The 21,809-nt window shown below is 35.5% G+C and overlaps 1 protein-coding gene across 8 annotated transcripts in view; it reads right to left on the bottom strand.

The window, feature by feature from the left end:
• sema5a (sema domain, seven thrombospondin repeats (type 1 and type 1-like), transmembrane domain (TM) and short cytoplasmic domain, (semaphorin) 5A) overlaps positions 1-21,809 on the bottom strand; it is a 404,793-nt gene that overhangs the window by 68,747 nt on the left and 314,237 nt on the right. For all 8 annotated transcript variants that reach the window (XM_073940463.1, XM_073940461.1, XM_073940462.1 and 5 more), the window contains one exon: positions 7,456-7,603. In XM_073940463.1, the coding sequence (XP_073796564.1) occupies positions 7,456-7,603 (148 nt within the window). The remainder of the gene's footprint in view (positions 1-7,455; positions 7,604-21,809) is intronic.

The raw sequence follows: 21,809 nt of genomic DNA, 5'->3' as shown, positions 1-21,809 counted from the left end.
GCATTTTATTTTAATTACAATGTGCATTTGATTAAAATTTATGTATTCTGATGGATGTTGACCAGGAGGTCTTTGGACAAGCATCTAAAAAATAACTTAAAAAATTTGAGGTTCTCAAGCAAAGTGGTTCTCAAAAGCATACAGCAGGCAACAGTAGTTTCAAAACAGGTCAGTCTGACTTAAAACGGGGGATGTATTGAAATTAGCCAAAACATATTCAAATCAAGATTAATAATTTTTTTTTTTAGAACTTTTAGAACTTTTTCCCCCATCAAAGTACTACACTAGTAGTTTAGCAAAAAAACAAAAAACAAAAAAAAGAAGTCATCACGTTAGCACAGTGGGTAGCACAATTGCTATTCACAAGAAGGTCGCTGGTCCAAGCCTCAGCTGGGTCAGTTGCCATTCCTTTGTGGAGTTTGGATGTTCTCCCCGTGTTGGAGTGGGTTTCCCTTCGGCTGCTCCGGTTTCCCCCGCAAGGTGGAAAGGTATAGTTCAGGGGTCACCAAACTTGTTCCTGGAGAGCCAGTGTCCTGCAGATTTTTAGCTTCAACCCTAATCAAACACACCTGAACAAGCTAATCAAGCTCTTACTAAGTATACTTGAAACATCCAGGCAGGTGTGTTGAGGCAAGTTGGAGCTAAAACTTGCAGGGACACCGGCCCTCTTGGACCGAGATTGGTGACCCCTGGTAAAGGTGAATTAGGTAAGCTATGTCTGTTACCAGAAAAACTAAATTAAAATTATATTTTAATTGAACACATCACATACAGTAAGCTACGCCTACAGAACGGTCTGTTTAGCATTGTGAAAAGGCAAAGCTGAATATCTGTGGTTAAAGTGCCACCCAGCGGTCAAATGCTGCTGGCGCATCAAGTACCGTCGTCGCCGCGGTATGAATGGCGGCACAAGGAACACATTGAAGTAGTAACATCTGTAAGTTTGCAGTTCATTCCACTGTGGCGACCCCTGATTAATAAAGGGACTACGCCGAAAAGAAAATGAATGAATAATATAATATAGTATAATATAATATAATATAATATAATATAATATAATATAATATAATATAATATAATATAATATAATATAATATAATAAAATGAAATAAAATATAATATAATAAATATAATTAATATAATATAATATAATATAATATAATATAATATAATATAATATAATATAATATAATATAATATAATATAATATAATATAATATAATATATTTTGCTATTTGCTATACATAAATACTTCTTTATTTTATATATAGCAAACAAGACCTATTATTATTTTTTTTGTATTACTAAATAAAATACAGAAAAAAACACTGAAGAGTTGCATAAATCTAGAATATGATGTCATCTTGTGAGAGTTCACAGAAAGTTGTTTCAAAAGTGTTGACTGACATATGCAATTTAAACTATCTATATTTTTTGCTGTGAGATACTTTATTTTTATCATTTCACAAACCTAATTAACACCAAGGCAAGGGGAAAAAACTTAAATTCTGCATTTGACAGACTGAAGCCTGTCTTAGACTTTCAGCCGTGTTGAGTCTGAAAATACACTTGCCATAAAACGAAGAGACAGTAACGTCTGAGCCTTATTATCAGAGCCTCATAACACTGAACAAATGAAGGATCTCTCAAACAGACAACCTATTATGGGTTGCCAGGTACTCATTATTAATTCTCTGTCTACTCCGACACCTGGCTGCATTCTTGAGGGCTTTATCACCATCATTAGAGAGAGGTTACAAACGAACCCCATGTAAAATCCCCAGCTGACTGACACATCATGTTTTTATTGTGGCAGACAAAACAACCACCAACTAGTATTTCAAAGTGAATTTTTCATAAAATGATAACAGCTGCTTGCACGTATGGGCTACACCAAAGTCTGACACTCATCAGTAACAGAAAATAATATGAAGCTAGCTTATTTCTGCATCTGTTCAAAGTATTACCACTTAGACATGCAACTTCAAGCTCACAGGGCACAAAAATAGCACCAAAATCCAAATGAGGCAACGCACCACCCTGGTACCCACACACATATATAATTATATATATATACCAACATTCCTAAGATGCTTTGGTGTGCTGGTGTTTTTGGTGTCGTCTGCATGGTGATGGATCAAAGGCAGCTGTTCTAGAGGATGAACATGCACATACAGTAATGTGACTGAGCTTTATCATTGGGACTGAATGTTCTCCTAAAGCGGCAGTTCACACAAAATTCAATCTGTGAATTTTTTTTATTAGCTTGAAATGGCTGGGATTTTCTAACTCTATGATTAAAACAAGTCATCCACTTTCTGCTAGCTTAGAATCAGCTCACGTGAAAATAATGCAGTTATTAATCTTAATCACAAAAGAAGGTTTGTGTAAATTGCTTTGTGGTCATTTAAGTAGTTTCCTTTTCTTTATTCAGATAAACAAGTAATAAAAATAATATATAAATATAAATATATAAATTCCATATTATTTATATCTTTATTTAATTATTATATGTATATATCTTTTTTTACAACTACTATTTACTCTATTTATTATACAGTATACAGTTGAAGTCAGAATTATTAGCCCTCCATTTTTTCCCAAATGATGTTTAACAGAGCAAGAAAATGTTCACAGTATGTCTTATATATTTTTTTTCTTCTGGAGAAAGTCTTATTTGTTTTATTTTGGCTAGAATAGGTAGTTATTAATTTTTTAAGCACCCTTTTAAGGAAAAATTTATTAGCCACATTAAGCTATAAATATTTTTTTTGATAGTCAACAGAACAATAACTTGCCTAATTATCCTAACCTGAATAGTTAGCCTAATTAACCTAGTTAAACCTTTAAATGTCACTTTAAGCTGTGTAGAAGTGTCTTGAAAAATATCTAGTTAAATATTATTTACTGTCATCATGGCAAAGATAAAATAAATCAGTTATTAGAAATGAGTTATAAAAACTATTGTTTAGAAATGTGTGGAAAAAAATAAATAGGGGGGCTAATAATTCTGACTTCAACTGTATGTGTATTCTCTTATTTTTAATGTAAACTTTAAAAATTCTTTTTTTTTTTTTGCAATACAAAGCAATTGCAATATAGAGCAATTATTGAATTGAATTAATAAAATAATACATGTAAGAGCTATAATTTGATAGATTATGATTTACAGAGTTTCGTGTAATAATAACACATTACTGTGTTCTAATTACATTTTTGAAGAACGCAGTAATGTAACGAAGTACATTTTATATTTGTGTAATCTGATTACAGTTACTAAAGTCAAAGCAATCTAAAAATATAGATTTTGGAAGAACAAATGCTAAATCAAGTTTTCTGCTGCAATGTCAGTTTAAAAATCAAAAAATGTGCAGGATCGGGAGTGAAGGTATTTTCTGAATGTAAAGAGAAGCATAACTGCTTATGGGGCCGTTCACATATCACGTCTTTTGCACGTATGCATATATATTGGGAGTGCATATTGCGTGTGCATATATTGGAAGTGCATTTTACATGCACTCGTATTTCCCAGGCACACTTAGTTTAAAACCGCGAGTTACGTGACAAGAACTGACCGATCAGCTTAATACTTTGGAATATGTACATTTAGATTACCAATTACCTCTGACAAACCCAGAACACAGTTTATTTTGTATTTTTTTTAGGTAGATTTTATGTTTTAAAAGTAAATATTTTGATTACTTCATACATGAAGTAATTAGTAATGTAATCAGATTACAGTTTTTCAGTTGTTATCAAAAATATGTAATATTACTTTTTTAAAGTGACTTACCCAACACTGATGATTTATCTATTAAGTGCTCAGATACCTATACAATATACATATGTTATCCAATGTTTAGTTCATCTTTAGTTCATGTGATCGTTTATTAATATTTTCCCTTGTTTGTGTTTATTTTGTCCTCTTATCAAATATTTTATGTTATTGTTACTGAGGTGCCTTTGGCAAGAATAAAAATAAATCTGTATTCTTAAAATGACTGATATTGACTGACAATTCATTTAGTGCTGGTTCTTCTAGCACTCCAATTGTTACGTTAAAGACCAAAATGCTAAGTTTTATGATGGTTTTTGATACAGAAATAGCAGTATCTCCTTGTTAGGACTATAATCAGATTAAGAAAATAGTGCAAAATTGATTTATGACTGCATACTAGCAAAAAAAGCTATTCTCCAACACTGGAAAGCTAAATATTCAATAAACATTGACTAATAATGAATTTAATTTGAGAAAATTTTTGTTGGAAAGGATGACTGCTATAGCTAGAAAGAGCATTATATACGTGAACCTGTGGCCACCTTATTATTTTGTATAGGAGTTCTAATTAATAAATAAAATATATTATTTTTTTGTCTATTTTTGTATGTTTTTCCGCTCTTGTGTGCAATACTAATGGGTATTCTGTTAAATGCAGAATATTAACAGTTTTAAAGCAGTAAATTCTGTATTAATGATTATGTGATTGGCAAAACTAGCACTATGTATTTTGAGTGCTTTTCTGTTTTATGTGTATGTCATTAAATGCTGTTTCAATGTTAATGGTGTTGCAATCCAAGAAAAAAACGGTGTATGTTTTGCTTTGTAATTTACCATATACTCATATGTGTGTGCTGAGCTGAACATGCTTACTGTACAGTATATTTGTATGTGTGATAGTACTTTTATTAGTAGAAAATTTGAAGTTTTTTTTTTTTTTTTTAATCTGGGAAGGTGTCAAAACACTGCTTGACATTCATGTCACATGCAAATGAAGGTCTGTTGCAAACAAGACACCTTTCTGATGCCTCTATTGAACTGTAATGAGCCACATCAACGTTGGTTGAGTGGTAAGCAAGAAGTTGCTCGTTTCACAGCAATAAGGTTTTTGGCTTCAATCCCAGCTGGGTCAGAAGGCATTCATGTGTGAAGTTTGCGTGTTCTTCCTGTGTTTGTGTGGGTTTCCATTGGGTTCCCTCCACAGTCCTAAGACATGCGCAATAGGTAAACTAGGTAAACAAAAGCTGTCTGTAGTGTGTGTGTGTGTGTGTGTGTGTGTGTGTGTGTGTGTGTGTGTGTGAATGAGAGAGTGCATGGGTGTTTCCCAGGGATGGGTTGTGGCTGGAAGGGCATCCGTCACATAAAATAAATGCCAGAGTGATTGAGGGTTCATTCCTCTGTGTCAACCCCTAATAACTAAGGTACTAAGTTGATAGTATATTTTTCTTCTGTTCATCTTCTGTCTTACATTGTTGACGTGACATATTACAGCCAAACAGTACCAGAAATAATTTGAAAGCAGGCAGAGATCAATCTTGTCAGTAGTTTCTCTTCCAAAGTAAAGATAGCAGCATTCACATGTATTCAAAATAAGCACACTACACAGAGCATTTACACCAATTATTTTTAGACTAAATCAAACCAATCCTGCTAAGCATGAACACACCTTTCAGACTATCTGGGACAGCTTATTTGCTAATTTATAATTTAGTTTACTTGCTATTTACACAGTTTTCAAAGAAAAATGGAACATTTTCAATTCAGTTTACTCCTACTGGCATTGTTAAAATGCTGTATGTCCTTCTTTCTTTTTCAGACGCACAAAAGCAAAAAATAAAAAATAAAATAAGAATAAAATGGCCTTGTGTTTATCTACAACACATAATAGTGAATAGTGACCAATATTGAACTGGAAAAGTGACATATACCAAGTCTAATGGTTTAGTGAAAATAAAAAAGAAATGTAATGTATTATTAAACAAATAAATCACATTCTTATACACACACACACGCACGCACGCATGCATGTGCACACACACACGCACGCGCGCACACACACACACACACACACACACACACACACACACACACACACACACACACAAATAAATAAATAAATAAATGCACATAAAAAATAAGAATACGACCATTTGATCATTGAGTACATTTGTAGCTTTTTTTAGTTTTTGAGTGAACATTCCTTTTAAGCCATGGCAGTTCACAGATGCCATGATTATGTAGCAAAATCAAAGTTCTCAACTTTGATTTGCTAACTCGACAGATGTTATTATTCTTTATAAAAAGGTTTAAATAGCAAATTAACTACTTAAAGCACAAACCACTTCCACACATGGCATTAACAGTAAACCACAGTCATATGAGCTAATTCTAAACTAGCAGCGATTGGGTGACTGCTTTTAAAAGTAGAGTAAGAATATCACAGTCAGCTTATGTCTGGAAAATCCCAGCTTACTCCAGTCAGGTGAACACACACCAAGTTCCTGGCAACTTTCCAAAAAAGCATATGAAATTTAAGATTGCCTTTAGCTAATACAGTATGTAGATTTAGATGTGCAGTACAATTCCTAAGTTTGAAGATGGTATCATTCTTAAATGGTTTTTGGAGAAAGAGTCTATTTGATCTATTTGATTAAATACATTGGGCTCCACTAATATTGTCAGCTTTGACAAATATGAACTATGATTAATGCAAAAAAGTTTGTTTTTGGACGAGTGTGGAAGCTTTTTAAGTCCAGGTTCATTGGAGATACTGTATGTACCTCAGCCTATATATTTGCTAAACGTAAAATAAGTTTATCTGTGTATCTTACACTGCATGTCTCAAATGACCAATCCACTAGAGGTGGAGCTGTCAACATTTTTGTGAAATACGTTACTTCAAGAGTTCACACGCAGCTGATGATTGATTATTAAGCGTGTTTGGCATATTGTCCCAGGAGAGGCCTGAGCTCAAAAGATCCTCGAGTGCAGGGCTCCCTCCCGTTGCAGGGCGAGAGGGGAGTTTGAGCTCAGGTAGATCTGGAAAACTGCCCTGCTGTAGTAGCTAATGAACAGATAGAGATTGCTCTTGAGAGATAACTACTTACTGGGAGCACATCTATGATGCCCAAGGTTAGGTACCATACCTCAAAAGTTACCTCTGTTTTTGGAACCAAAAGCTGGGGTTATCCACCTACTTACTCTTAAACATACCCGGGTATTTCACATAACCTACTTTCTGGAATACCCCCCTGGTCACCCAGTTGAACTAAAACAACTATAAAATATCCATGGTAATGAGCTTTACAAAATATGCTTATATGAGTCCATATGGGTGCTAATGATACTTATATTACAGACATAAGCATTTATATATAGCAAATATATTAGATTTTTGATAAAACTGCGTCAGGTTAGCAACTTTTTATTCTAAACAAGCATGTTTTTTATAAAAAATAATACATTTTTAAAGACATAGCCCCATTTACGCATATATACCAGAAGTGCCAATATTTGTGGAGGGAACTGTAAATAAACCATAGGCTTGGTCATAATGCCACATTAGTTCTTGTAATATTATACTGATCCAACCTACAAATAAGCACTAAAGACACGCTTTCAATTTCTTGAGATACTCATTTAAAAATAAACTTAGTATTAATATTATTGTTACATACAGTGCTGCATCCAGGGCATTCATTTCCATTCTCACACGTTCTTCGCCGTGACTGGATTCCTCCACCGCAAGGAACTGTGCAGCGCTCCCAAGGAGACCAAGCTGACCAATAGACATGCGGAGGACACGGCAGGTGTTCATTGCAGTATCTAAGAAAGATGAAAACACATATCTCAGAATACAAACATTCATTCACGAACTCATCTCGCAGTTATTTAGTCATTCTGATTTTACAATATAAACACAGGTCTTTGTGAATTATGAATCCTCTGATGCACAAATTAAAATATTTTGGATGCCCATGAAATTTTCCAAACAGGTTTCATAATGGGGGCTATTAATTATTGAGCAAAACAAGGTCTATGGTAATTATAATTTGATCACACTTGAACATTTTGTTCTACTACATTAACAGAACATGTTTTATAAGGTTACTTGTTAGGACCATACTTTAAATAAAACATCAGCTTTAGAACTTGATAGTGGTGTTTTAATTCACTTTGAAGTACAACATATGAAATATTGTTAAAGATGGTATTTTACTCATAACTTGAAAACCACCACTGTAAAATCCATCAACAATAATTGGACTGAAAACAGTCAAAAGAACAAGACTGTTGCTGCGTCGTAATTCACATGCTTCTAAATATTATTCCAAGTGAAATTAGTGTTTATGTTTTAGTATATCTTATGTTTAAAATATCTCATGCTTTGGTATGCTAAAATGAATATTCCTGATAGGATTTGAAAAGAACTGCAAAAACATGCATAAAAAGTAAAAACATTGTGAATCTGTAAGGCAAATGGTTCAGTAGAGTGGTTTAGATAAGGTTGTTTGAATACTTAATATCTACAGAAACAAAATAAGTTCTGTTTATGGACTTCATTAGTGCCTGTTCACCTTTTTCAGTAGAACTGGTTTTAAATGGTTTTTCCCATTTTTTTTTATTTAAGATTTTCCAACCAGCTACACTGAGAATCATTATGGGAGAATCATATCATATCATCATCAAACTTTTATATAAAACATTAGGTTCAGTGCATACGGAAAGTATTCATAGTGCTTCACTTGTTCCACATTTTTTATGTTGCAGCCTTTTTCCAAAATGGATAAAATAATTTTATTTCCTCAAAATTCTACCCACAATACCCCATAATGACAATGTGAAAAAAGACTTTTTGAAATTGTTGCAAATTTATTTAAAATAAAAAATCTAAAGAAATCATATATAAAAATATAGAAGTATTTACAGCTTTTGGCGTGAATCTTCTGAATTGAGATCTTGAGATGTTTCAGCAGCTTAATTGGAGTTCGCCTGTGGTAAATTCAGTTGTTTGGACATGATTTGAAAAGACATACACCTGTCTATACAAGGTCCCAGGGTTGACAGTGCATGTCAAAGCACAAACCACGCATGAAAACAAAGGAATTATCTGTAGACCTCCGAGACAGGATTGTCGGGTGGCACAAGAATGGGAAAGGTTACAGAAAAATGTTCTGCTGCTTTGAAAGTGGAAAATGTTTGGAACCCCCAGGACTCTTACTAGAGCTGGCCATCTAAAGGCTGATTTATACTTCTGCGGCAAACGCCGGCGTATGCTGACGCGTCTGGGCGGGACCGAGAGCCGCTTGAATGGTGCGAGCTTGATGAAGCGAATGTTTACAAGTGTGGAGTCCCGTGAAGGAGCTCCGGATGGAAAGTTTTGTTTTGTGTTTACCTCATAGTTAAAGATGTTGCACGTCCGCCGGTTCCTGCCTCAAAATGAGCGAGTTTGAGCCACTTGTACATCCCGGAAGTGTTCAGGAAAAGCAAAACAGCACCGAAGAAACTCGACACAGAGGAACATTTACACCTCACTGCCAACTAGCGTTTCGGACGTGTTAATGCAGACCAACAAAGACAGCGCGCAGAAGTATAAATGCACAGCTACGTGCATTCCATGCGCCGTGGGTTACGCTGGTCACTTGACGCAGAAGTATAAACCAGGCTTAAGCTGAGTGATTGGGGGAGGAGGGCCTTAGTCAGGGGGGTGATAAAAAACACAATGGTCACTCTGTCTGAGAGGAGAACCTTACAGAAGGACAACCATCTGTGCAGCAATCCACCAATCAGGCCTCTATGGAAAAGAGGCCAGATGGAAGCCACTCCACAGCTGGAATTTGCCAAAAGGCATCTAAAAGACTCTCAGACCATAAAAAAGTTAATTCTCTGCTCTGATGAGACTAAAATTAACCTCTTTGGAGTGAATGCCAGGCGTTATGTTTGGGGAAAACCAGGCACCTCTCATCTCCAGGCTAATACCCTCCCTACAGTGAAACATGGTGGTGGCAGGATGTTTTTCAGCAACAGGAACTAGGAGACTAGTCAGGATAGAGGGAAAGATGAATGCAGCAATGAACAGACAAATCCTGAATGAAAACCTGCCTCAGAGTGCTTTTGACCTCAGACTGGGGCAATGGTTCATCTTCCAGCAGAACAATGACTCAAAGCACATTGCCAAAATATCAATGGAGTGGCTTTACAACAACTCGGTGAATGTCCTTGAGTGGCCCAGACAGAGCCCAGACCTAAATAGTATTCGACATCTCTGGAGAGATCTGAAAATAGCTGTACACTGTCGCTTCCCATCCAACCTGATAGACCTTGAGAGATACTGCAAAGAGAAATGGGCAAAAATTCCCAAAGACAGGTGTGCCAAGCTTGTGGCATCACATTCAAAAAGACTCAAGGCTATAATTGCTGCCAAAGGTGCATCAACAAAGTATTGAGCAGGGGCTGTGAATACTTATGTACATGAGATTTTTCAGGTATTTTATTTTTAATAAATTTGCAACAACTTAAAAAAAAAAAAAAAAAAAATCACTGTCATTATGGGGTATTGTGTGTGCACTCTTAGAAAAAAAAGTACACAAGTTGTCACTGGGTTGGTACCTTTTGAAAAGGTACACGTGTACTTGAAGGGTTCATTTTGGTACCTCAAAGGTATATATTAGAACTTTAATTTAATTTTTAAATTTAATTTAATTTAATAATTTTAAGAGGAACAATTTGTACTTTTAGGGTACTAATATGTACCATAGGTATTAATATGGACCTTTTAGATACAAATTTGTACCTTTTCAAAAGGTACCACCCCAGTGACAGCTTGCATACCTTTATTTTGAGAGACGGAGGAATAAAAAAACATTTGATTCAAATATGTTGGTTATGTCTATATAGCAAATTTTGAGGCATGTAAACCATAACAAAAGTTTTAATAAATTTTCTGTTTTACATTTTACATTCTGTAGCTTCATTGAGGTTCAAAAAGGTTCACATATTGATAATTACATTTATGAAATACTGTAGTTTGACAACAAGTAAGAATTTCAGAGCTCAAAACGGATGTGTCTTCAAAGGTTTGTAAATTACCATTATAATAAAATTCTGTATGAAAGAAGTGAATGAGCTCTTTCAGTTTCAGACTTTTTGCACTCTATAACAACATAACGAATACAACACAACTTGGTTAAATTCATACTCCACAAAATAATAATATACATAAATGTACTTTTGTCAAGTAATGAATCAAAATAAACTTATAACATGAGAGACTATGCAATTTTAAATGCAGTCAAGTTTAACCTTTGAGCAAGGCTACAATTGTTCAATTCAACAGGTAGAAACTGCAAACATGTGATAATGACTGCTAGCGCTTGTGTAGGTCTCCAAGGACAGGAAAGTCTGGGTTCGTCTCAGTGTAATGAGCACTGATGGAGCGGTGTCTTATCTAAATGAGGTCTGCAGGAAGAGCGAGAGGGGGTTTCTAAACCCGTCTGTCCACTTGCAGAGCCAGACGTGTGGGCTGAACAAGCAGTTGTAATTGAAAGGTATTTATAATTGGTATAAAGCATGATGATTGGACACACACAGTCAATCATTCCAGCTCTCATGTGGTCTTGCTGTAATCAGGGGATCTCTGAAAGGAAGCCGATAATAAATGAAGTCAGCTTCCTTTTGAAGATTGGGTCATAATCAGAACAAACATACCGAGCCTGTGATGACCCCAAACCAGAAAAAAAAAAAAGAGTACAGATGTTGTAGGGAGGAAAAATAGGCAGTAAAAAAGAGAAGAAGCAGAACAAATTTTGTGCATTGTGTATTATTTCAAGGCATTCGAGAGAGGGTTACTATTCCTGTAATTATCTAAAACTAGGGAGTAGCAGTGTGTGTGTGTGTGTGTGTGTGTGTGTGTGTGTAAGCGTGCGTGTGTGTGTGTGAGCGTGTGTGTGTTGTAAATCCAGCAGCTCTAATCTCGCAACTGTCTTTGCTAAAAAAATGAAATAAATGTTATAACACATATTAAAGAATCTGATATCAAAAATTTCAGATTTTTTACAGCTGAGAATATTGGTCAAAAAGATAGCACAGAACTTTTGCAGCCTATGATTTAGATGTGTAGCCTTGTTTTTAGGTTCTAACACTCCACACAGACTAACATTCAAAAAGCATAACAGGACCCTTTTAAACAACACTACTTTTGATTAAACACTATGGGCCCTATCATACACCCGTCGCAGTGTGGCGCAAGACGCGGCGCAATAGTCTTTTGGTAGTTTCAGCTTGGCGTAAGAGTCGTTTTGAGGCGTTGCGCTACGCTGTTTAAATAGCAAATGCATTAGCGCTCATATGTGCGCCCATAGGCGTTCTGGTCTAAAAAGGAAGGCGTTCTGAGGCGGACCGCTGGCGCGTTGCTATTTTGAGAAACTATAATAGATTTTTCATTAGACCAAAACTAACCCGGTCTAAACTCCGGTGCAGAGATGTGCCTCGCTTACACACTGCTTAATACGCACAAGAGAGTAATAGGCAAATATCTTTACATATAAAAAAAATTTAATATTAAGGGTATAGGCTATATAGGATATAATAAGAATAGATATAGGATATAAATATAAAGGATTAAAATATTACAAAACATATTATTTTCTAGCCTACATAAATATGAAAAAAATCACAGCTTTTATGTCTTCTTCATCTCGGGAGGCTTTTTCAGTTCATTCATAACAATTTGTTTTTGTATAATGTTATTATTATTAGCAGTATTTTTTAATATATCCATATTTATATTTGTTTTATTAAAAACAAGCTTAGATTTGCCCACCTGTCAGGTTTTAGACCATATGGGGCATGGCAGGTGTATTTGAAAATAACTCAGTATTTTGACCACACTTGGTTTTTATTGTTCATTTATTCATTTGCTAGAAATTAGAAATGAATTCAGAAAAAGTTTTGAAACAAATATATGCACTTAACAAACGAAATTAATTATTTATAGGCTAATTGATGTCTGTGCGTAAAGGTTTCCCTATCCAAGAGCGAAAGTGAAAGTAGTTCCATTATCTCTCATTCTCACGCAGTAGATGCTCTGTTTAACAGTTTTCTGTTAAAATACTGTTAACTGTTAACTGTTTGCTTGTGAAATGCTCAGTTTTTCCACTTAGACTTACTTTGCGTCCTGTAAATAGCGAATGCGCTCTTGGTGCGATGCAGCTGCCTCTTAAAGGGAATGGGAGATGAGACTCTAATTGGTTAATTCTCAAAACACACCTATAACTCATTAAGAAAATAAACTCAACCCTTTTAGCCCATGCGCCTTGGCGCAAAGCGCATTTTCCAGTCCGTAAATTAGCAAAAATGCGTTCTGACACGCCCTGAAAGCGTTTGCGCCCTGCGTTTTGCGCTCTGCGCATGGACCGTCAAAATAGAGCCCTAAAAGCTTTTCATTAATTTTGGCCATCCATTGACATGAAGAGTTGATTTTTTTGAAAACTGTATTCAAACTGTAAAGTTTTTAATATCATTATATTGTCAGTGTTAACTACAAAAATCTGATTTATGAAAATGCTGATATTATGTGCTTGTCTACAGGATGTTAACATAGTGTTTCTTTATAAAGTAACATTGTCAACTGACTTAGCATGAGGAATACATTTTTAGTCATTTTGGGTTTTTGTGAACATGTTGATGAAGTTTGTTGACTGCACGGTTATCTTTTAAATAATGCAAAGGTTTTTAGTACTTTACTATAATGTAAACTTAACCTTAGTTTAAATAGAAGGCACTGTAAAAGCACTGACATATTGCTGTGGTGTATTTAAAACAACGTATTGTCATTCTTTTTACTCCAAACACCCCCTTCCTATGTAAATTAGACTAACTATAGTTTGCACCTTATTAACACAATTTGTATGTGCCTGGTGAAATGAGTGTAAAGCTCTTTCTGTGAAAATAAAAGTGTGTATATGGAAATATAATTATTATATTGCTACCATGAGGATGATATTTGCCTGTAGAAAAAACAAAACAAAAATTTCAGGGAAATTGCATAGAGTATTTTTATCTCCTCATGTCTGCAACCATTTTTTTTCCAAAACATTTTTGTCTAAAAATGTACATAAACATTACAAACATGGCACTTTATGGTTATTTTTGGCTAATTGTCATTTTATACTCCAAATAACAACAAAGAAAATGTCAGCAGTGGTTTGCTGAGATTAACAAAAATACATTTTTTGAGCGACGCGGTGATGCAGAAGGTAGTGCTGTCGGTCGCTGGTTTGAGCTTGGCTGGGTCAGTTGACATTTTTTTTTGTGAAGTTTGCATGTTCTCCCCATGTTCCTCCGGTTTCCTCCGGGTGCTCCGGTTTCCCCCACAAGTCCAAAGACATGTGGTACAGGTGAATTGGGTAAGTTAAATTGTCCATCGTGTATGTGTGTGAATGACTGTGTATAGATGTTTTCCAGTAATGGGTTGCAGCTGGCAGGGCATCCGCAGCATAAAAAACATGCTGGATAAGTTGGCGGTTCATTCCGCTGTGGCGACCCCGGATTAATAAAGGGACTATTCGAAAGGAAAATGAATGAATGAATGAATGAATGAATAAGAAAAAGAGAAAGTATTTTAAAAATGCAATCACCCCACATTCCCATTGGAAAGCCATTCAATTACGGCAAGTTGTTGTGATGTTGCTTGCTATAAAAAAAGCAGTGAGATCCATATAAGAAAGATTTATAGTCAAGGGGAAACCCACTGCAAATTAGCATATGCAAATAGTGCTTATTCAAATCGGATTTGCTAAGTTTAACAAGTTTGCCCCTGCGCTGGCACAAAAAAAGAGAAAGAAAACAAGCGATCAAAAGAACAAGAAAAAAGTTGTAATTAATAGCACATTTGAGATGGGGTAGGAAAAGAATGAAGGAGCATGTAAAAAAAAAAAACACATTCATTTATCAAATGGATTTCAGGCAGAACAAAGTATTGGAGTGTTGCAACAACAGTTCTCTCGCCTGCAGGCGTTCAGTCTTGTTTTGGAGATTTTCTGAGCACGAATGGATGACAGTTTCTGGCTTGTGTTTACACACTTGCTGTGCCGGGACAGATATATGGCTCTGGACCAGAGCTGGATTATGGACGGGGCCGATGGGGGCCAGTGTTATAACCCTCCAAAGCCTCAGGCTGTTTGACCTGAGACCGTCAACAATGAAAACTAGGGCCCTTGGCACAAAGTGAGACTGGACCACTAGGCCCCAAGACCCATAAGAGCATGCGAGTTCTTTTCCCACCAAAAATTGGTTTTCTGTTTTAACAAATCTTTAAAAATGATTTACTGGTATTAAGTCAGTCTTCATTGTGTGTTCAAGCAATATAAATGTTTGTGCTAAACAATGTTGTGGGACAGCAGTCCAGATCATAGTTTTGTGGAAAAAGATATATTTAAATGATATGTTTTTCATTTACCCAGATACAGTGCTCAGAATAAATGAGCACTACCACCTGGACCAAATGGAACTGCTCCACCAAGAAAAAAAATTGGATTGCATTTTGTAACTCCTAATGTCGCTAGTTAACACACTCAATGCATTTTTAAGTACATGCCATAATGTCTAAAATATCAGCCTATACCAAATGGTTAATATGTCAGTTTATGGTAAAAGTACAAGAATTAAAGAGCTCATATTATACATGAAATAGGGTCATATCTTGGTTGTAATGGTCTCCAACAACAGTTTAATATGCATGCAAGGTCAAAAAACACTTTCGTGGTCTTATAATCTGCATTTATTTTTACCTAATTATCCCAGCGACTCCTGTATGAATCGTCCAGTGATTCATTTGTTCCCAAACCCCTCCTTAGCGCGAAGCTAATCTGCGCTGATTGGACCAATGACAGTCTGTTGCGATTGGTCAACTGCCTTCAGTCAGAGAGTGAAATGCCAAACAGCTAATCAGCAATATAGAAGTAATCACAGTTCATACACGCTCGATAGTGTAGGCGTGGATTTTAGCTGCCAGTGGGTCAATGTAAATACAGACTATGGACTTGAAAATTCAGACAACTAACTATTTTATTGAGCAAAAACTCCAAAAACAGTTGAGGAGATCTCCTAGCTTCTCACTCTGCTCTTTTCACAGACACACACACACATATTGCACACACACACACACACACACACACACACACACACACACACACACACACTTAACTATAATTGGCTATAATGCTGAGGTTTCATCTTTGGGTAGAGAATCGATAATGTCCATCTGCAGTGTGACTTCAATCGACCGGCATGTTTGTGTGTGTGTGTTTGTGGGTGTGTGTGTGTGTGTCTGGGTTTCTGCGTCAGAGGGCGGGGCCTCAGGTTTGAAATCTCCTGGGTTTGCGCGTGCACGTGAATAACTTGGTTTCTTTCGTACGTCATGGCGAAACACCTAATGAATCGGTATCAAGGCGACTCGTTTGAAGCACTATGAGTCGACTCTTTTATAGATGAATCAACAGTTTTAAACACTGTACACTAACAGATTTAAGCCTTAGCTGGATACTTCACTTCACTTAGAGCTGTGTTACACACTACATGGAGGGGAATTTTCAAAAACCCATAATATGGGCTCTTTAATACATATACTATGACAGATCTGAAAAAAGGAAGTGTAAGAGCAATTTATTTAATCACATAATCAAAATAAGACACCATTGAATACTAAATCATCTTTATTATTTGAAGTGCCGTAAAATATTCCAGATTGTCATTTAACACGCTTTCTTGTTTTTTGTGTTTTTAAACAACTAAATCAAAATCAAGTGTAGTAGTGGAACAGGATCATGTTTGTTGTGAATTTTGTAAACCAACAATTCTGTGTGCGTAAACCATTATTTAAAACAGTCAAAATATGGTCAACAATTTGGTAGAGCAGGGAGTTAAAGGGTTAACAATGCGCGCTAGCAAAGCATACAGTAAATTTAGATTTCAAACGTACAATAACTGAGGCACAAGACATAAATGCTCCGCCCTCTTTTGAAATGCAGCAGCTCATTTGCATTTAAAGAGAAACTCACAAAAACACAGTGCTTTTGCTTCCACCCAAAAAGGAAGATTTTCAGCATGGTATAATAAATGATCCGTGAAGTGTTTTGAGCTGAATCTTCACAGACACATTCTGGGACTTGTAATACATCTCGTAAAAAGAGTCATAAAAGCACCTCTTTTAACTGACTCTCTAATTTTCTCTCTCCTTCTCTCTTTGTCTAACCCTCCTGGAGGACATCTCATGGTGACCGGCCCTCTGCAGAGCCGCATGTTCAGGACTTTGCCATCTGGCAGCAGTGTGGCGAACAGGGAATAAAGTGTGACTGTACATATGAGCTGAATACCTCTGAACAGATGCCCAGCGACAGAGCAGGACGACCAAGAGAAAAAGTTCCCCGCAGCATTAACAAGTGAATCCAAACTTCTTTCAAAACTGGACAAAAGAACCAAAACTATAGTGAATCTGCAGTAGTCCAAATGGAACAAAAACAGGAATGCGGCTTTCTTTTTTCGGTCCTAAGGATCGTTCTTGCTAAAGCAACTGACAAAGCACATTTGAGCCATTAACTCCGCTCCCTTCAAGCTTAAATGAAAACTGAGGGCCTTGACGTGCTCCCCGGATGTGTTTTCACAGCCATTATGCACCGCTGGGCTGGTCGAGGTGTTGTATTAAAGCGGATGGGCGGTGTGAAAACTCTTGTAGACTTGCTAGGGCTAGAGCCAAACTCAAAGCTTTGCGCCAGAACTTTTTTGCTGATCATTCACAGGCTTTATGCTTAGACACCTAAGGGCATCAAGTACCCCGGCGCCTTGGATAAAGAGTGTAAGCGGGGGGCAGGAGATGGAAAATGCAAAAGGTGGCAGAAATCCTGTGCTTCAGTCACCTCCACAAAAAATATTTTTAAAACGTCTAGCAATCTGCAGCCCTCTCCGTGTCTTAAGCCCCATGTCTGTGTTTCTGTGGTGACTCAAAGAACAGTGCTGTGATCGTTCTGTTCTGTCCCACTGGAAGAATTTACTGCTCAGCAGATACATTTTTTAAAAAGCCAAGACACTTGAATGAAAAAAATATTTTCGTGGATCAGGTTTGGTTCACATGTTTTAGCTAAAAGTGCTTGAGACTGAATAAATGAATAAAATAAATACCAAAGGTATAAGGATAAATATAGGATAAATTCCATAATTTATCTGGAAGAGAAGTTGCACACTTTCTGACTTATAATGAAAACAAATGCTTTCTTAGAGAAAACAAACTCAGAATTGTGATTAAATTTAACTTTTATTGCAATCTTTCTTTTATTTTGTCATGTTTGTCATTTCAGTTTCAGTTTATTTTATTTTTTTTGTATTTTATTTACATTTTTACATGTAATTTTAGTATCAAAATGATACACGAAAAAGCAATTTTAGTACATACTACAGGCTTTTTGAACCACACTGTACTGAAGTGTTTTACACATTTAATATTATAGTATTTACAACACTGTTGATGAATGCTACAGTACACTGTTATGTTAGTGCTGTAATAAATACGGCATTATACATTAGTTTTTTTACTACAGTAACTGTAATGTAATGTGGTTAAATATACAAATATAGTGTACTTTCACATTTTAGAATACTACAGTATTGGGCCCTATTACTATTGGCCCTATCATACACCCGACACAATAAGGTTCAAGACGTGCATGGCGTGATTTTTTTTTGCTATTTTCAGACTAGTGCAACAACTATAATTTTCTCATTTTGTGTCCTGTTTTGTGTCTCGTTGTTTATATAGAAAATCCATTTGCACCGCTTTGTGGACTCATGGTTGTTTCAGTCTAGAAAAGAGGTGTGTTAAGGTGCATTGTTGGCGCGCTACTATTTTGAGGAAACTTTTTTCAGTTTATTCATGATAATTTGCATTAGTATAGTATTATTAGTAGAAGTTATATTAATTATTATATGTAAGTTTATATTTGTTTTAATAAAAACAAGTTTAGATTTGTCCAACTGTAGGGTTTTGGAACATATGGAGCATAAGTATAGGACGTGTGTTTGGATATAACTTTGACCACACTTCGTTAATATTGTTAATTTATTCGTTTGCTAAAAATTAAAACTAAATATAAAAAATGATACATTCAGATGACGCCTTAAGGGAATGTGAGATGAGACTCTGATTGGTTTAATGCATGTTATGTTCAAAACACACCCATAATTCATTAAGAGAATAAGCACAACCCTGTAAGACCATGTGCCATGGCGCAAAGCATATTTTAAAAATTTTAAAATAACAAAAGTGGATTCGGACACACCATTAATGCATTAGACTTTGCGCCTAGATTATTAAAATAGATCCCTATTGTTGTGATACTGTAACAACTACAGAATAACCGCAACAGATCAATTAAAGTACTGTAGTACTATAATATGATTCAAAAACATGAACCAAATGAGAGTAAACATGAAAGTAATAACTATATATCACTATAGTATGTTTTCCTGTGGGATGGGATGAATATTTAAACATATTTCCAATAAAATCACTTAATCTGATGTGACAATGTAATGTAAGAAAGTAATGTAATATAACACAAAGCACAGCAACGTAAATTAGTAAAGTATTTTTTATATGGGTTTAACTTTAAACATTTACATTTAGTCATTTGGCAAATGCTTCTGTCGAAAGTGACTTACAATTGAGGAGACATTCAGCAATTCAACAAGAAACATTTTTCAAATACAATAAAATAATGTGATATGACATAACGTCAAGTAAAATACAAACAACTGTTCTGTATTATTTACTTTTTACCTTGTAGGTCAGCATTGGTTCATAAAGAGAACCATTTATAAACGTCTAGTCTAAGAGGAACAACAGACTAAAAAGAGATAATTTCCATTGCCTCAAATTGTTCTACCCTGTTATAAAAATCTTTGTGATTCAGGCAATTTAACACATCGATATCTTTTCCATAAGTGAGAATATGAACTGAAATGTTTGAAGACAAAATACTGAAGTGCAAGTCTGGGAAGTTGCACCTCAAATGAAGGGACCACAACTGTTTCTAGCAGATGCTTCTCTGTCTCGCATCTCTTTATCCTCTACTTCAGCTCTCATTTCTCAGCAGCGATGCCCTGTTGCTTAGAAACCCCACACATCTTCAGAGCAACGCCGCTTTGACATTATTCTGCCATGATCAGTCACTGCAAATTCATATACCTACAGTATTACGGGCTCTGTAATTAACAAGCCTTAGCATGTTTAATTTTAATTGGATCCCAGTCACGCAAATTATGGGGCAGATAAAGAAGCACCTCTCGCACTGGAGCGCTAGGTTCATGTGAAGCTGGTTATGCACTAACAAGCTTTCTAGAAATGAACGTTCCATAATAGGATGAGTAATAAAAAAGCAATGAAATGAGCTGCATCTATTCATTCATTATTGTCACAGCCACGATCATGCATGCAGCAGGTGAGGGTGAAGAAAAAAAATAAAACAAAAAAGCAGCGCTGTGCCTTTTCAAATCTGGCATGTGCTCAATTAGATTTGTGAGATAAATTAATTATGAATGCACATTCCAAAAACAAAATTGTAATAAATAAGGCTCCAGAAAAACCTTTAATAAACGTGGCACTACAGACGCAGCAGAACCTAATTTGGTAGACTAGGATATGTTTTAATAAGTTCATGGATTTAAAGGGTCATCATTTGCCTTAAATAATAAACCTTTGGCATTGATTTACTGACACAAAAGACACTGGCATTTTTAGTTATGATTAAATTAAATTTTGGGTAATATTTTAGCTATTATATATATATATTTTTTTTTTTAGGTAAGCGGTAAAAACTATACTACATTGTGAATACATTTATGAGAACATACAGTAACTCAGCTCATAGCACTAAAACCGTTAAACCTAGCTCTAATCATTTGTCAATATAAAACAGGTCATTACCATGCAGATACAGCTACAGTCACATTTACATAAATATACCCTATTAAGAAAATCTGGGTATACCTAGTCATAGTTGAATAATAAGAGTTCAGTATATGAAATAGCCATACCGGGATGAGGGTTATGTGAACATTACAGTCGTGAGATAAATGTTGATATTGTGAGCAATAAAACATCAGCAGTTAAATATAAATTTTCAATTTAAGAATTACTTATATAACATTACACATTTATTAATATTTACACTCACCAGCCACTTTATTAGGTACACCTTACTAGTACAGGGTTGTACTAGTACTAGTACCACCACATCCTAAAGGTGATCTATTGGATTGCCATCTGGTGACTGTGAGACCATTTAAGTACAGTGAAGTCATTATCATGTTCAAGAAACCGGTCTGAAATGATTCGTGCTTTTTGACATGGCTCGTTATCCTGCTGGAGGTAACATAGAAACAGTGGTCCTGACTGAGCATCAATATGTAAACAGTCAGAAGTGCGAATGTGTTGGCCAAGGCTTTTACTATATTTATGTAGACAATAATCTTTTACATTTTAATGCTTTCCTTTTCCATATTTAAAGATTTGTGTATTTGTGTGCTGTGGTACATCTCTTTATGTGTAGTAAGCAACGTGCAGCAACATTTGAGTGCATACAATGAACAACCGTATAAGTTCAAAAAATTCAAAATGAGATAACCACATGACATTAATTTTATGTGTGAATTTTTTATACAGAAACAGTTTAGGTATATATTCGCATGACCAAGAGTCTGCATTTTAAAAATTAAAACAGCTTCACACACACACAAAAAAAACCTGTTTATGTCCTCTAAAAAGAATAGAGAGGCCAGTTGCTGTCATGTCTGCTTTGGACATTAAAAGGCAGATCCTCTGCAAAAAAAAGGAGAGCCGATATGAACAAATGGAAGGACAGAGCAAGAAAGGATTTGAGGGATGCTGGGAAAGTATAATTGAATTGAAAAGGTGAACAAAAACCAGGGTAAAGTCCACTGAAAGAGGTGCGAGGAAAAGCCGTATATGTGATCTCTCTTT

This window comes from Danio rerio, chromosome 24 (genome assembly GCF_049306965.1).
Source record: "Danio rerio strain Tuebingen ecotype United States chromosome 24, GRCz12tu, whole genome shotgun sequence".
In the NCBI taxonomy this organism is placed as follows: Eukaryota; Metazoa; Chordata; class Actinopteri; order Cypriniformes; family Danionidae; genus Danio; species Danio rerio.
This window is presented reverse-complemented; position numbering and strand designations above follow the sequence as displayed.